The sequence below is a fragment of the Ursus maritimus genome, unplaced genomic scaffold (assembly GCF_017311325.1).
Source record: "Ursus maritimus isolate PB19 unplaced genomic scaffold, ASM1731132v1 scaffold_34, whole genome shotgun sequence".
Classification (NCBI taxonomy): Eukaryota; Metazoa; Chordata; class Mammalia; order Carnivora; family Ursidae; genus Ursus; species Ursus maritimus.
This window is the reverse complement of record NW_024426008.1, coordinates 29,191,867-29,209,564: the sequence shown is the minus strand read 5'-3', so window position 1 is coordinate 29,209,564 and position 17,698 is coordinate 29,191,867. Positions and strand designations below refer to the sequence as shown.

General features: G+C 41.3%; 1 protein-coding gene across 4 annotated transcripts in view; it reads right to left on the bottom strand.

Moving 5' to 3' along the window:
• LOC103663156 overlaps positions 1–17,698 on the bottom strand; it is a 98,002-nt gene that overhangs the window by 54,020 nt on the left and 26,284 nt on the right. For all 4 annotated transcript variants that reach the window (XM_040620387.1, XM_040620388.1, XM_040620389.1 and 1 more), the window contains exon 2: positions 7,530–7,628. In XM_040620387.1, coding sequence (XP_040476321.1) covers positions 7,530–7,628 — 99 coding nt within the window. The remainder of the gene's footprint in view (positions 1–7,529; positions 7,629–17,698) is intronic.

The window sequence follows — 17,698 nt, the reverse complement described above, 5'->3', positions numbered from 1 at the left end:
TGAGGGCTGGGACGCCGGGTGTGGGGCGCACATCCCGGGACGCTGCAGGGTTGAGCAGCACCAACAGAAACAGAGTTAAAGTGGCCAGAACATTAGTGGAGAACGGGCCGCGATCCCTCTGTTCCGTGACAGAGGCTGAGATTCGGCCGCTGCTGCTCTGACTCTCAGAAGAGGCACAGCAAACCGCCAGGGAAAGCCGCCAGAGAACAAAAGCCTGGAAATACTGGCTCAGAGAGTGCCCATCCCCATCCCCCCTCGCAGGGGACACGGAGACTCTACCCAAACAGGGTTGCCTGAGTATTGGCGCGGCAGGCCCCTCCCCCAGAACACAGAAGGCAGGCTGAAAAATCAAGAAGCCCACAACCCGGGCGCCGGGGTGGTGCAGTCATTGAGCGCCTGCCTTCAGCTTAGGGCGTGATCCCGGCGTTCCGGAAAGGAGTCCGTCATCGGGCTCCTCCGCTGGGAGCCTGCTTCTTCCTCTCCCACTCCCCTGCTTCTGTTCCCTCTCTCGCTGGTTGGCTGCCACATAAATAAATAAATAAAATCTTCAAAGAAGAAGCCCACATCCCTAAGATCCCTATAAAACAAGGGGCACGGCCTGGGACCCAGTCAATAATTTGGGCTCTGGAAACCCCGCAACCTCTCTTCATCAGAATGACAAGAAGGAGAAGCCCCCCCCAGCAAAGAAAAGACAGTGATTCTGTGGCCTCTGCCACAGAAATAATGGATATGGATGTAACCAAATTATCAGAAATGGAATTCAGAGTAACGATGGTCAAAATGATGAGTAGAATTGAAAAAACTATTAACGAAAAGGTTACTGAGAATATAGAATCCCTAAGGACAGAAATGAGAGCGAATCTGACAGAAATTAAAAATTCTATGAGCCAAATGCAGGCAAAACTAGAGGCTCTGACGGCCAGGGTCGCAGAAGCAGAGGAACGGGTTAGTGAATTGGAGGATGGGTTAATAGAGGAAAAAAAGAAAATAGAAGATGGTCTTAAAAAAATCCACGCCCACGAATGTAGGTTACGGGAGATTACTGACTCAATGAAACGATCCAATGTTAGAATCATCGGCATCCCCGAGGGGGTGGAGAAAAACAGAGGTCTAGAAGAGATATTTGAACAAATTGTAGCTGAAAACTTCCCTAATCTAGCGAGGGAAACAAACATTCGTGTCCAAGAGGCAGAGAGGACCCCTCCCAAGCTCAACCACGACAAACCTACGCCACGTCACATCATAGTGCATATTCGCAAATATTAGATGCAAGGATACAGTACTGAAAGCGGCCAGGGCAAAGAAATTTCTCACGTACCAAGGCAAAGGCATCAGAATTACGTCAGACCTGTCTACACAGACCTGGAATGAGAGAAAGGGTTGGGGGAGCATTTTTAAAGCTCTTTCAGAGAAAAACATGCAGCCAAGGATCCTTTATCCAGCAAGGCTGTCATTCAGAATGGATGGAGAAATAAAGACATTTCAGAATCGCCAGTCACTAACCAATTTTGTAACCACAAAACCAGCCCTACAGGAGATATTAAGGGGGGTTCTATAAAGGTAAAAAGGCCCCAAGAGTGATACAGAACAGAAAGTCACAACGATACAAAGACTTTACTAGCAACATGGCATCATTAAAATCATATCTCTCAGTTCTTACTGTCAATGTAAATGGTTTAAACGCTCCCATAAATGCCACAGAGTTGCAGATTGGATAAAAAGAAATGACCCATCCATTTGCTGTCTACAAGAGACTCATTTCGAACCCAAAGATGCATTCAGACTGAGAGTAAGGGGATGGAGTACCATCTTTCACGCAAATGGACCTCAAAAGAAAGCTGGGGTAGCAATTCTCATATCAGATAAATTGGATTTTAAACTAGAGACTATAGTTAGAGATGCAGAAGGGCACTATATTATTCTTAAAGGAAGTATTCAACAAGTGGATATGACAATTATAAATATATATGCCCCCAACACGGGAGCAGCAATATACACAAGCCAACTCTTAACCAGAATAAAGAGACATATAGATAAAAATACATTAATAGCAGGGGACCTCAACACTCCACTATCAGAAATAGACAGAACACCCTGGCAAAAACTAAGCAAAGAATCAAAGGCTTTGAATGCCATACTCGACGAGTTGGACCTCATAGATATATATAGAACACTACACCCCAGAACCAAAGAATACTCATTCTATTCTAATGCCCATGGAACATTCTCAAGAATAGACCATGTTCTGGGACACAAAACAGGTCTCAACCGATACCAAAAGATTGAAATTATCCCCTGCATATTCTCAGACCACAACGCTCTGAAATTGGAACTCAACCACAAGGAAAAATTTGGAAGAAACTCAAACACTTGGAGACTAAGAACCATCCTGCTCAGGAATGACTCGATAAACCAGGAAATCAAAAATCAAATTAAACAATTTATGAAGACCAACGAGAATGAAAACAAAACGGTCCAAAACCTATGGGACACTGCAAAGGCAGTCCTAAGGGGGAAATACATAGCCATCCAAGCCTCCCTCAAAAGAATAGAAAAATCTAAAATGCAGTTTTTATATTCTCACCTCAAGAAGCTGGAACAGCAACAGAGGGACAGGCCTAATCCACTCACGAGGAAGCAGTTGACCAAAATTAGAGCAGAAATCAATCAATCAGAAACCAGAAGTACAGGAGAGCAGATCAACAGGACTAGAAGCTGGTTCTTTGAGAGAATCAATAAAATTGACAGACCACTGGCAAGACTTATCCAAAAGAAAAGAGAAAGGACCCAAATTATTAAAATTATGAATGAAAAAGGAGAGGTCACGACAAACACCATTGAAATTGGAAGGATTATTAGAAATTTTTATCAACAGCTATATGCCAATAAACTAAGCAATCTGGAAGAGATGGAGGCCTTCCTGGAAACCTATAAACTACCAAGATTGAAACAGGAAGAAATTGATTTCTTAAACAGGCCAATTAATTATGAAGAAATTGAGTCAGTGATAAACAACCTTCCAAATAACAAAACTCCAGGCCCGGACGGTTTTCCTGGGGAATTCTACCAAACATTCAAAGAAGAAATAATACCTATTCTCCTAAAGCTATTTCAAAAAATAGAAACAGAAGGAAAGCTACCAAACTCATTCTATGAGGCCAATATTACCTTGATCCCCAAACCAGGCAAAGACCCCCTCAAAAAGGAGAATTACAGACCGATTTCCCTAATGAATATGGACGCCAAAATCCTCAACAAGATACTTGCTAATAGAATCCAACAGTACATTAAAAGGATTATCCATCACGATCAAGTGGGATTCATACCTGGGATGCAAGCGTGGTTCAATATTCGCAAATCAATCAGCGTGATACATCATATCAACAAGAAAAGACTCAGGAACCATATGATCCTCTCAATCGATGCCGAAAAAGCATTTGACAAAATACAGCATCCTTTCCTGATTAAAACCCTTCAGAGTGTAGGAATAGAAGGTACATTTCTCAATCTCATAAAAGCCATCTATGAAAAGCCTACTGCAAATATTATTCTCAATGGGGAAAAGCTGGAAGCCTTTCCCTTAAGATCAGGAACTCGACAAGGATGCCCACTCTCGCCACTATTATTCAACATAGTACTAGAAGTCCTTGCAACAGCAATCAGACGACAAAAAGGGATCAAAGGTATTCAAATTGGCAAAGAAGAAGTCAAAATGTCTCTCTTTGCAGATGACATGATACTCTATATGGAAAACCCAAAAGAAGCCACTCCCAAACTATTAGAAGTTATAGAGCAATTCAGTAACGTGGCAGGATACAAAATAAATGCTCAGAAATCAGTTGCATTTCTATACACGAATAACGAGACCGAAGAAAGAGAAATTAGGGAATCCATCCCATTTACAATAGCACCAAAAACCATACGTTACCTTGGAATTAACTTAACCAGAGACGTAAAGGACCTATATTCTAGAAACTATAAATCACTCTTGAAAGACATTGAGGAAGACATAAAAAGATGGAAAGATATTCCATGCTCATGGATCGGAAGAATTAACATAGTTAAAATGTCCATGCTACCCAGAGCAATCTACACTTCAATGCTATCCCGATCAAAATACCAAGGACATTTTTCAAAGAACTGGAACAGATAGTCCTTAAATTTGTATGGAAACAGAAAAGGCCCCGAATTTCCAGGAACTGTTGAAAAGGAAAAACAAAGCTGGGGGCATCACAATGCCGGATTTCGAGCTGTACTACAAAGCTGTGATCACAAAGACAGCATGGTACTGGCACAAAAACAGACACATAGACCAATGGAACAGAATAGAGAGCCCAGAAATGGACCCTCGGCTCTTTGGGCAACTAATCTTTGATAAAGCAGGAAAAAACATCCAGTGGAAAAAAGACAGTCTCTTCAATAAATGGTGCTGGGAAAATTGGACAGCTACATGCAAGAGAATGAAACTTGACCACTCTCTCACACCATACACAAAAATTAACTCCAAATGTCTCACATCGAGGTCGAAAGACCTCGATGTGAGACAGGAATCCATCAAAATCCTAGAGGAGAACATAGGGAGCAACCTCTACGACATCGGCCAAAGCAACCTTTTTCATGACACATCTCCGAAGGCAAGAGAAACAAAAGATAAAATGAACTTATGGGACTTCATCAAGATAAAAAGCTTCTGCACAGCCAAGGAAACAATCAAAAAAACTAAGAGGCAGCCCACGGAATGGGAGAATATATTTGCAAAGGACACTACAGATAAAGGACTGGTATCCAAGATCTACAAAGAACTTCTCAAACTCAATACACGAGAAACAAACAAATCAAAAAATGGGCAGAAGATATGAACAGACACTTTTCCAATGAAGACATACAAATGGCTAACAGACACATGAAAAAATGTTCAAAATCATTAGCCATCAGGGAAATTCAAATCAAAACCACACTGAAATACCACCTTACGCCAGTTAGAATGGCAAAAATAGACAAGGCAAGAAACAACAATTGTTGGAGAGGATGTGGAGAAAGGGGATCCCTCCTACATTGTTGGTGGGAATGCAAGTTGGTACAGCCACTCTGGAAAACAGTGTGGAGGTCCCTTAAAAAGTTAAAAATTGAGCTACCCTATGATCCAGCCATTGCACTACTGGGTATTTACCCCAAAGATACAGACGTAGTGAAGAGAAGGGCCATATGCACCCCAATGTTCATAGCAGCAATGTCCACAATAGCTAAATCGTGGAAGGAGCCGAGATGCCCTTCAACAGATGACTGGATTAAGAAGTTGTGGTCCATATATACAATGGAATATTACTCAGCTATCAGAACGAATTCTCAACATTTGCTGCAACATGGATGGCACTGGAGTAGATAATGCTAAGTGAAATAAGTCAAGCAGAGAAAGACAAATATCATATGATTTTCTCATCCATGGAACATAAGAACTAGGATGATCGGTAGGGGAAGAAAGGGATAAAGAAAAGGGGGTAATCAGAAGGGGGAATGAAACATGAGAGACTATGGACTATGAGAAACAAACTGAGGGCTTCGGAGGGGATGGGGGTGGGGGAGTGGGATAAGCCGGTGATGGGTAGTGAGGAGGGCACGTATTGCATGGTGCACTGGGTGTTACACGCAACTAATGAATCATCGAACCTTACATCGGAAACCAGGGATGTACTGTATGGTGACTAACACAATATAATAAAAAATCATTAAAAAAAAAAGTTTTAATTTTGATGAAGTCCAGCTTCTCGGTTTTTTCTTTTGTTGCCATATCTAAGAATTCACTACTACATATAAGGTCATGAAAATTTGCCCATAATATCTAAGTTTTATACTTTGGCCCATCATGAATTACTTTTTATAGGTGATGGGAGATAGGATTTCAATATCATTCTCTCTCATGTGAGTATTCAGTCATCTCAATAGCACTCGTTGAAGCGATCTTTCTCCACTGACAGGTACTGGCACCCCTGTGAAAAATCTGATGAACAAGGATGTGTGTGGTCTCTCTCTGGACTTTTAGTTCTATCCCACTGGTCTGTTCTTACGCCAGGACCACATGACTTTGACTGCTAGGTTTACAATAAGTTCTAAAATCAGAAAGTGTGAGTCCTCCTATTTGGTTCTTTAAAGATTGTTCTGGCTGTTCAGTGTCTGTTTCATTCAGCTTTTCCATTTCTGGGGCGGGGGGAAGGCAGCTCGTACTTCGACAGGGATCACACTGAACCTGTAGCCACTGGATGGTGTCGCCATCTTAACAGTGTTGAAGCTTTTCTATGCATGGCCATGGGATTTCTTTCCATTAGTTCAGACTGTTCTCTGCTAGTGTACAAAAATACAACTGATTTTTGTGTGCTGACCACGTATCCTGCAACTTCGTTACATTAATTAGCACCAGTAGTTCCTTTTTTGTGGATTCATTAGGGTTTTCTGTATATTAGATCATGTCCTCTCCAAATAGATAGAGATAGGTTTTTTCTTTTCCAGTTCAGATGTCTTTTAGTTATTTTCGCCTAATTTGCTGGCTAAAACTTACAGTGCTGAGCAGCGGCTAAAGCAGGCACCCTCGTCTTGCTCCTGATCGCAGGGGAAAGCTTTCAGCTTTTCCCCACTGAGTAACTCATGTTAGCTGGAGGTATTTCATAGACTCTCTTCAGCATGTTGTGGGAAGTTCCCACTATTCCTGGTTTGTTGAGTGGTTTTTTGTTTTCTGTTTTTTAATTAGGAAAGGATGTTAAATTCTGTTAAATGCTTTCTTTGCACTGAGATGACTGTTCCATTCTTGTTCACATGGTGTCTTACGCTCACTGATCGTTACGTGTTGACCCACCCTTGCGTTAACGACTGAGATAAATTCCCACTTGATCATGGTGCGTAGCCACTTTAATACGATGCAAAGCACTAATCGTTGATGTTGTTCTAGGATTTTTGCATCTATGTTCTTAGGGGATATTGGTCTTTGCTGGTAATGTCTGTGGTAATGCTGCCCATGCAGAATGAGATGGGAAGAGTTCCCTCCTCTTCTGTTTTCTCAAAGGGTTTAAGGAAGATTGGTGTTGATACTTCTTTAAACACTTTGGTAGAATACTACAGTAGCTGGGTGTCCCACCCCAGTTATTTAAACAACTTAATGAAAAGAACTGTTTACTAGGCAACATGGTTCTCAAACCTCAGCAAGCGTTCGGGTCAGTTAGAGGGCTTGGTGAGCACAGGTTCCTGATCATACATCAGTTACTGACACAGGAGGCCAGGTGGTGCTGGAAAATATCTGCCCTTCTAACAAGTTCCCAGGAGAACGTGACATTGCTGATCATGGGACCAGAGTTTGAGAACTCGGGTTCCACGGAATCGCGGGTAACCAAATGCAATTTCCCTGGGCCAAGGGAACAAAGTGTTCACCACTGAATTATTAAACCAGAGTCTTACGGAAGGGCTGCCACCTGGCCAGTGGTGGGATTTCTAGGCTTGGAGGGAAGTTCTGGGGGGTGATGGGTGGGGCTGACGCAGTGTACCTGGTTCTGCCTGTGCTGGAAAAACCGCAAACTGGGTTTGGCTGCTGCTCTCGGGAAGAACCGCCACTGCCAACGTGAAGAAGCGTCATCAGAGTGAAGCTGTGAGAAATGAGAAGACAGGAAGGAGTCAGTCCCTCCTCCTCTTCAGTCTGCGGTTTCTATCTAGCACAAAGCAGGACAGGTATGCCGAGTAAAGGACAGGTTCGAACTGAGAGACCAAAACTGGCGCCCTCAGCACACCTGCTACACACGTGAGCGGCTGATCCTCCCCAGCACCTCTCCCGTGACCCAGATCTGCAGTAGCTACAGGATCTGGATCTTCCACAGTTCTGTCCTTTTCCCCTAACTTTTCTACTGGGCATTAAAGTAGAACAATGTCGGGGATAAGGGTGCCAACCCCCTGTGCGGTCGAAAATCCGCATGTTACTTGACTCACCCAAAACTGGACTACTGATCGCCTACTCTTAACTGGAAGCCTTATCAGTAACGGTTAACACATATTTTGTATGTCACGTGTATTACGAAACTGCATTCTTACAATAAAGCTAGAAAAAAGAAAATGTTAAGAAATCTTAAAGTACATTTACAGTATCATTTCATAGAAAGTCCATGTAGAGTGAACCTGTGCAGTTCAAATCCTTGTTGCTCAAGGGCCAGCTGTACTGAGAAGTGCCTCAGAGAATCTCCTGGGTTCCAGACACAGCCCTCCTTCCACCCACTGATGCCAGCAACCCATTTGCCTGAGGAGCCCAAGTGGCAGTCTCTTCCTCCAGCGCAGTGGAACCATAGTTGTGTCACCTGTGTTACCCATGTTCCCTCCCAGTAGCAGCTCAGCAGCTCTCAGGATTGCCGATGCTTTAAGTGTGATGGTAAGGAGAATGCATTCCACTTCCTTAGTTGGAAACCCTTGTGCTCTGGCTGAGAGCGCCATATACTGTCTCATGCAAAGCAGACACTGCCCCGTTACAACTCCATTCTTTAAGGTTTGGGGTTTTTTTGCTTTGGATTCTTACTTTTGACTAAAATTGTACACAACCATATATTTTTGTCTAAAATAGCTAAAACAAACATACAGAGCTTGAAACAATGAGACAATGATTACAATACACACCATGAACATCAGCTATACACCTTAAGTACATACAATATCTATGTCAATGACAATAAAGCTGTTTTTAAAAGTCTCATAGGAAGGGAAAGCCAGGAAGATGGTGGAGTTGGAGGGCCCTACATTCCCCTTATCCCAGGGATACAACTAGATAACACATCAGCATAAACAAGCCAGAAAATGACCTGAAGACTGGCAGAACAAACTCCACAACTAAAGGGAGAGAAAAGGCCACATTTAAGAAGGCAGAAAGGGCAGAGACACAGACTGGGTGCAAAGAGAGACTACAGCCATCTGTGGTCAGGAGAGAGCCAGTGGCATAAAGAAGGGTGAGAAACTGACTATCACACCAGGGAGCCTGGGGAGGAAAATCCCCCGAACATTTGGCTGTGAAAGTGAGGGGCCAAATTTAGTGAGTTCTTAGAACCAGTGGGACTTAAAGCCTGGAACTTTAAAAATCAGCGGGCTTGGCTCTGGGAGAGCCAAGAGGGCATTAGGAAGCCTAATCCCTGTCCTTAAAGCCACAGCACCACCAAAACCAGCAGAGATACAGCATGGGGGCAAACAGGAGGGATTGCGATTTACTCTTCTCCGAGAATGGACAGGAGATGTCCAGAGATCCCTCCAGGAACAAAGGAGCCGGCAGGTGCTATTTCTCTCCCCCTCCCCTCACCATAAACACAAAGCCACCTGTGGGAAGTGGCACAGCACTGACATTCACTAATTCGCTTATATCACGCCCTACCCACCCACCCCACAGTGGATCCACCCTTCCCAGTCATGCTTGCCTCAGTCCAGCTGCTGTGAGCCCCCTCCCTAAGAAGACTGATGCAAACCCCACCAACACTACCTTTCCAAACCACACATTTTGCAAACGGACGAGCACACACCTTGTTAAATATGCCATACCCCAGCTGGGTCCAAACACTACCCACAACACGCAAAGAGCCTCTGCAGACAACTGGAATAAAGGGCAAAGCAACCAGGACATAGGAAACACACACGGGAAGATGCTCCCTGAAGCACCTGGCCCTGGGGAACAGGAGACACTGCACTGCATGACACTATAGGACCTCCTCATAAGGCCGTTACCCAGAAGAGCAGGAGACATAGCTGACCTTCCTAATACACAGAAACGGAGAGAGGTCGACAAAATGAAGAGACAGAGTAGTACGTCCCAAATGAAAGAACAGGACAAAACCACAATAAGAGACCAAAACAAAAATGGAGATAAGTAATACGCCTGATAGAAAATTTAAAACAATGATCACAAAAGATACTCACTGAACTTGAGAAAACAGTGCAGGACTTCTTAAAAAAGAAATAATACTTCTTAACAAAGAAATAAAAAAGAACGAATCACAGATAAAGAACATAATAAATGAAATTAAAAATACACTTGATGGAATAAATAGGCTAGAGGAAGCAGGGAACGAATTAATGACTTGACAGAATAAAGGAAAGTAAGCTGAGCAAGCAGGAGACAAAAAAGTTATGCAAATTGAGAACTGACCTAGGGAAGTCAGTGAATCCACCAAGTGTAGGAGCATTCATATTATAGGGATCCCAGCAGAAGAGAGAAAAAGGGGTAGAAAATTTATTTTAAGAAATAACAGCTGAAAACTTTCCTAACCTGAAGAAGGAAACAGACATCCAAATCCAGGAGGCAGAAAGAACTCCCATCAAAGTCAACAACAGCAGGCCAACACCAAGATATATTGTACTTAAATTTGCAAAATACCGTGACAAAGGAAAAAATCTTAAAAGCAGCAAAACAAAAGAAGTCCTTAACTTACAAGGGAAAACCCAGAGGTCTTGCTGGAGATTTCTCAAAAGAAACTTGGCAAGCCAGAAGAAAGTGGCATAATATATACAAGGTGCTGAATGGGAAAAATCTGCAGCCAAGAATAATCTATTCAGCAAGGGTATCATTCAGAATAGGTGGACAGAGAAAGAGCTTCCCAAACAAAAACTGAAGAAATTCATGACCACTAAATCAGCCCTGCAATAAATATTAAAGGGACTGTGAGTGCAAAGGAGAGATCAAAAGTGACAAAGATGAGAAAGGAACAGAGATAGAGAACCCAGAAATGGACCCTCAACTATATGGTCAACTAATTTTTGACAAAGCAGGAAAGAATATCCAATGGAAAATCAACAGTCTCTTCTTAACAAATGGTGTTGGGAAAATTGGACAGCCACATGCAGAAGAATGGAACTGAACCATTTTCTTACACCATACACAAAGATAAACCCAAAATAGATAAAAGACCTAAATGTGAGACAGGAATCCATCAAAATCCTAGAGGAGAACACAGGCAGCAACCTCTATGACCCCAGCTGCAGCAACTTCTTGCTAGACATGTCTCCAAAGGCAAGGGAAACAAAAGCAAAAATGAACTATTGGGACTTTATTAAGATAAAAAGCTTCTGCACAGCAAAGGGAAACATTCAATAGAACTAAAAGGCAACCCACAGAATAGGAGAAGATATTTGCAAATGACATATTAGATAAAGGGCTAGGATGCAAGATCTATAAAGAACTTATCAAACTCAACACCCAAAACCCAAATAATCCAGTCAAGAAATGGGCAGAAGACGTGAACAGACATTTGTCCAAAGAGAACATACAAATGGCCGACAGACACATGAGAAAAATGCTCCATGTCACTCAGCATCAGGGAAATACAAATCAAAACCACAATGAGATACCACCTCACACCAGGCAGAATGGCTAAAATAAACAACTCAGGAAATGACAGATGTTGGCGAGGATGTGGAGAAAGGGGAACCTTCATACACTGTTGGTGCGAATGCAAGCTGGTGTAGCCACTCTGGAAAACAGTATGGAGGTTCCTCAAAAAGTTAAAAATAGAGCTACCCTATGACCCAGCAATTGGCACTACTAGGTATTTACCCCAAACATACAAATATAATGATCTGAAAAGGCACATGCACCCCAATGTTCATAGCAGCAATGTCCACAATAGCCAAACTGTGGAAAGAGCCGAGATGTCCATTGACAGATGAATGGATAAAGATGCAGTGTGCATATACATACATGCACACACACACATATATACACACAATGGAATATTACTCAGCCATCAGAAAGGATGAATACTACTATTTACATCGATGTGGATGGAACTGGAGGGTATTGGGCTAAGTGAAATAAGTCAATGAGAGACAGACAATTATCATATGCTTTCACTCATATGTGGAATATAAGACACAGCACAGAGGATCATAGAGGAAAGGAGGGAAAACAGAATGGAAAAGTCATCAGAGAGGGAGACGAACCATGAGAGACTCTTAACTACAGGAAATAAACGGTGGGATGCCAGAGGCGAGGTGGGTGGGGAGATGGGGTAACTGGGTGATGGGCATTAAGGAGGACACACGATGTGATGAGCACTGGGTTTATATGCAACTGATGAATTACTGAACTCTATATCTGAAACTAACGATGTACTATACGTTGGCTAATTGAATTTAAATTTAAAAAAAAAAGGAACAAAGAAAATTTCCAAAAAACAATGACAAAACAAGTAATAAAATGGCAATAAATATATATCTATCAATAATTTATTTGAATATAAATGGACTAAACACTCCAATCAAAAGACGAACAGCGTCAGAATGGTTTAAAAAAAAGACCCATCTATATGCTGCCTCCAGGAGACTCATTTTAGACCTAAAGACACTACAGATTGAAAGTGAGGGGAGGAGGAGCGCCTGGGTGGCTTCGGTGGTTAACTACCGGACTTCAGCTCAGGTCATGATCTCGGGGTCCTGGGATTTAGCACCGAGTCCGGCTCCCTGCTCAGTGAGGAGTCTTCTCCCTCTCCCTCTGTCCTGCCCCCGGTGCTCCCTCTCTTAAATAAATAAATAAAATCTTAAAAAAAAAAAAAGTGAGGGAATGGAGAAATATTTATCATGAAATTGGATGTCAAAAGAAAGCCAGAGTTTTAATACTTATATTGGACAAACTAGACTTTAAAACAAAGACTGTAACAAGAAATGAAGAAGGGCACTAGATCATAATAAAGGGGACTGTCCAACAAGAAGATACAACAATCATAAATATTTATGCACCAAATATGGGAACACCCAAATACAGCAGCTAATAACAAACATAGAGGAACTAATCGATAGTCATAAAATAATAGTGGGGAACTTTAACACCCCAGTTACATCGATGGACAGATCATCTACACAGAAAATCAACAATGAAACAACAGCTTTACATGACACACTGGAACAGATGGAATTAACAGATATATTCAGAATATTCCTTCTGAAAGCAGCAGAATACAAATTATTTTCAAGTATACATGGGACATTCTCCAGAACAGATCACGTATTAGATCACAAAATAGGCCTCAACACACAAAAAGACTGAAATTATACCATGCACCTTTTCTGACTACAGTGCTGTGAAACTGGACGTCAACCACTGGAAAGAGCACAAATACACTGAGGTTAAACAACCTGCTACTAAACAACAAATGGGTCAACCAGAAAACCAAAGAAGAAATTTTATTTTATTTTATTATTTTTTAAAGATCTTATTTATTTATTCGACAGAGAGAGAGAGACAGCCAGTGAGAGAGGGAACATGAGCAGGGGGAGTGGGAGAGGAAGCAGCAGGCTCCCAGCGGAGGAGCCTGATGCGGGGCTCGATCCCAGGGATCCGGGATCACGCCGTGAGGTGAAGGCAGATGCTTAATGACTGAGCCACCCAGGCGCCCCAGAAATTTTTAAAACATTACATGCAAACAGATAAAAATGAAAATGCAATGCTCCAAAAACCTTTGGGATGCAGTAAAAACGGTCCTTTTTTTTTTTTTTAAAGATTTTATTTATTAGAGAAAGAGAGAAAGAATCTGAAACAGACTCTACACTGAGCACAGAGCCCTACGTGGGGCTGGAGCCCACAGCTGGGAGATCATGACTGAGCCAAAACCAAGAGTCGGACATTTAACCTAATAAACCACCCAGATACCCCAAAGTAAAAGTGGTATTAAGAAGGACGTGTATAGGGGCGCCTGGGTGGCACAGCGGTTAAGCGTCTGCCTTCGGCTCAGGGTATGATCCCAGCTATGGGATCAAGCCCCACATCAGGCTCCTCCGCTATGAACCAGCTTCTTCCTCTCCCCCTCCCCCTGCTTGTGTTCTCTCTCTCGCTGGCTGTCTCTATCTCTGTCGAATAAATAAATAAAATCTTTAAAAAAGAAAAAAAAAAAGGAAGTGTATAGCAATACAGGCCTACCTCAAGCAAGAAAAATCTCAAATATACAACCTAACCTCACATCAAAAAAAAAAAAAAAAAAAAAGTGAAGCTAAAACCAGCAGAAAGAAGGAAATAATAAAGATTAAAGCAGAAATAAATGATATAGAAACTAAAAAAACAACAGACCAATGAAACCAGGAGCTGGTTCTTTGAAAATCAAAACAAAACAAAATTGGTAAAACTGATAAACCTCTAGCCAGACTTATCAAAAAGAGAAAGGATCCAAATAAACAGGGCGCCTGGGTGGCACAGCAGTTACGCGTCTGCCTTTCGGCTCAGGGTGTGATCCCGGCGTTATGGGATCGAGCCCCACATCAGGCTCCTCTGCTGGGAGCCTGCTTCTTCCTCTCCCACTCCCCCTGCTTGTGTTCCCTCTCTCACTGGCTGTCTCTGTCAAATAAATAAAATCTTTAAAATCAAAACAAAACAAATAAACATCACAACTGAGAGAGAAATAACTCCACAGAAATACAAACAATTTTAAGAGATTATAATGAAAAACTGTATGCCAATAAACAGGACAACCTAGAAGAAATGGACAAATTCCCAGAAACATAAAAACTATCAAAACTGAAACAGGAATAGAAAATATGAACAGACCAACTACCAGCAATTAAACTGAATCAGTAAAGAAACCTCCCAACAAACAAAAGTCCAGAACCAGAATGCTTCACAGGTGAATTCTAACAAAGAAGTTTCTCTTCTTAAGAGCTTCTCTTCTCTTCTCAAACTATTCCAAAAAATAGAAGAGGAAGGAAAACTTCCAAATTCATTTTATGAGGCCAGCATCACCCTGATACCAAAACCAGATATGGACACACACCCCCCCCCACCGAAAAAGAGAGAGAAACAACCAGCCAATATTTCTCATGAGTATAAATGCAAAAATCCTCAACAAAATACTAGCAAACCAAATCGAACAACACATGTAAAAAACCATTCAGGGAGCATCTGCATGGCTCAGTCAATTGAGCATCTGCCTCTTGATTTCAGCTCAGGTCATGATCTCAGGGTCCTAAGGATCCACCCCGGCATTGGGCTCTGCTCAGCGGGGAGTCAGCTTGTCTCCCTTACCCACTACCCCTCCCCCTGCTCGCTAACTCTCTTACAAATAAATAAAAACTGTTTAAAATTTTGAAAAAAATTTTAAAAAGCATTCACCACAATAGGTGGGATTTATTCCCAGGGTGCACGGGTAGTTCGATATTCACAAATCAATGTGATACATAACATCAATAATAAAAAGGATAAAAATATATGATCATTCCAACAGATGAAAAGACACCTGAAAAAGTACAATGTCTACACATGATAAGAACCCTCAACAAAGTAGGTTTAGAGAAAACATACCTAACATAATAAGGGTCTTACATGAAAAACCTGCAGCAAACATCATACACAATGGGGAAAAGCTGAGAACTTTCCCCCTAAGGTGAGGAACAATACAAGGATGTTCACTCTCACCTCTTTTATTCAATACAGTACTGAAGTCCTAGCCACAGCAATCAGACAATGAAAAGAAATAAAAGGGATCCAAACAGATAAAGAAAAAGTAAAACTTTCACCATTTGCAAATAACATGATACTGTATCTAGAAAACCCAAAGACTCCACTAAAAAACTATTAGAACTACTCAATGAATTCAGTAAGGTCACAGGATACAAAATCAACGTACAGAAATCTGTTGCATTTCTATACACCAATAATGAAGCAGCAAAAAGAGAAATTAAGAAAACAATTCCATTTACAATTGCACCAAAAAATAAAATGAAATAAAATACCTAGGAATTAACAACAGAGGTGAAAGATCTGTACTCTGAAAACTATAGAACACTTATGAAAAAAATTAAAGATGACACAAAGAAATGGAAAGACATTCCATGAACTTGAACTGGAAGAACAAACAAGGTTACAACGTACTACCCGAAGCAATCCACAAGTTTAATGCAACCCCTATCAAAATACCAACAGCATTTTTCACAGAACTACAACAAACAATCCTAAAATTTGGATGGAACCACAAAAGACTCCAAACAGCCAAAGCAATATTAAAAAAGAACAAAACTGGAAGTATCACAATCCTAGATTTCAAGATATAATACACAGCTGCAGCAATCAAAGCAGTAAGGTACTGGTACAAAAACAGAAACATAGATCAATGGAACACAATGGAGTGCCCAGAAATAAACCCACAATTATACAGACAATCTTTAACAAAGCAGGAAAAAATACATAATAGGGGAAAAACCAGTTTCTTCAACAAATGGTTAGGAAAACTGGATAGCTAGCTACATGTAAAAAATATAAAACTAGGGCTACCTGGGTGGCTCAGTTAAGTGTCCGACTCTTGGTTTCAGCTCAGGTCACGAACTCAGGATTGTGAGAATAGAGCCCTGCATCGAGCTCCATGCTCAGCACAGAGTCTGCTTGAGATTCTCTCCCTCTCCCTCTGCCACTCCCCCTGCTCTCTCTAAAGTGGATGGGTAAATCTTAAAAAAAGAAAGAAAGAAAGAAAGAAAGAAAGAAAGAAAGAAAGAAAGAAAGAAAGAAAGAAAGAAAGAAAGGGAGAGAGAGAAAGAAAGAAAGAACGAAAAGAAAAAAGGAATAAAATGGCATCACTTTCTTACACCACACACAAAAAATAAACTCAAAATGGATCAACTCAACTCCTACAATTCAACAATCCACCCCAAAAAATCCAATTAAAAATGGGCAGATAACATGAACAGACACTTCTCCAAAGAAGATATACAGATGGCCAATGGACACATGAAAAGATGCTCAACATCGTTCATCATCAAAGAAAGGCAAATCAAAATAAAAATGAGGTATCACCTCATACTTGTCAGCATAGCTAAAATCAAAAACACAAGAAAACAGTAAGTCTTGGCAAGAATGTGGGAAAAAAGGAACCCTTGTACACTGTTGGTAGGAATGCAAACTGGTGCAACTACTACGAAAAACAGAATGGAGGTTCTTCAAAAAATTAAAAATAGAGGGGTGCCTGAGTGGCTCAGTTGGTTAAGTGTCTGCCTAAGGCTCAGGTCAAGGGTCCTGGGATTGAGCCCTGCGCTGGGCTCCCTGCTCAGTGGGGAGTCTGCTTCTCCCTTTCCCTCTCCCCTTGTTCATGCTCTCTCACTCTCTAATAAATTTTTTTAAGTCAAAAATAGAATTATTATATGATCCAGTAAATGCACTACTGGGTATTTACTCCCAAAATAAAAACCCACTAATTTGAAGAGATACATGCACCCCTGTTTATAGCAGCATTGTTTACAGTAGCTAAGTTATAGGAGTAGCCCAAGTGTCCATCCATAGATGAATGGATAAAGTGTGGTATAAATATACAATGGGGTATTATTCAGCCACAAAAAAGAGTACCTTGCCATTTGCAACAACATAGATGCAGTTAGATAGTACAATTCTAAGTGAAATAAGTCAAAGAAAGGCAAATACCATATGATTTCACTCATATGTGGAACGTAAGAAACAAAACAAATAAGCAAAGGAGAAAACAAAAGACAAACCAAGAAAAAGATTCATAACTAAAGAGAACTGACGGTTACCAGACGGGAAGTGGGAGGAATGACTGTGAAACAGGAGATAGGGACTAGAGAGCACATTTATTATGATGAGCACTGTGTAACGTACAGAATGGCTGAATCACTACACTGTACATCTGACACTAATATAACACTGTATGTTATCAATATTGGAATTAAAATTAAAAAAACAAATGTTTAAGTCTCATGGGATACTTCAATT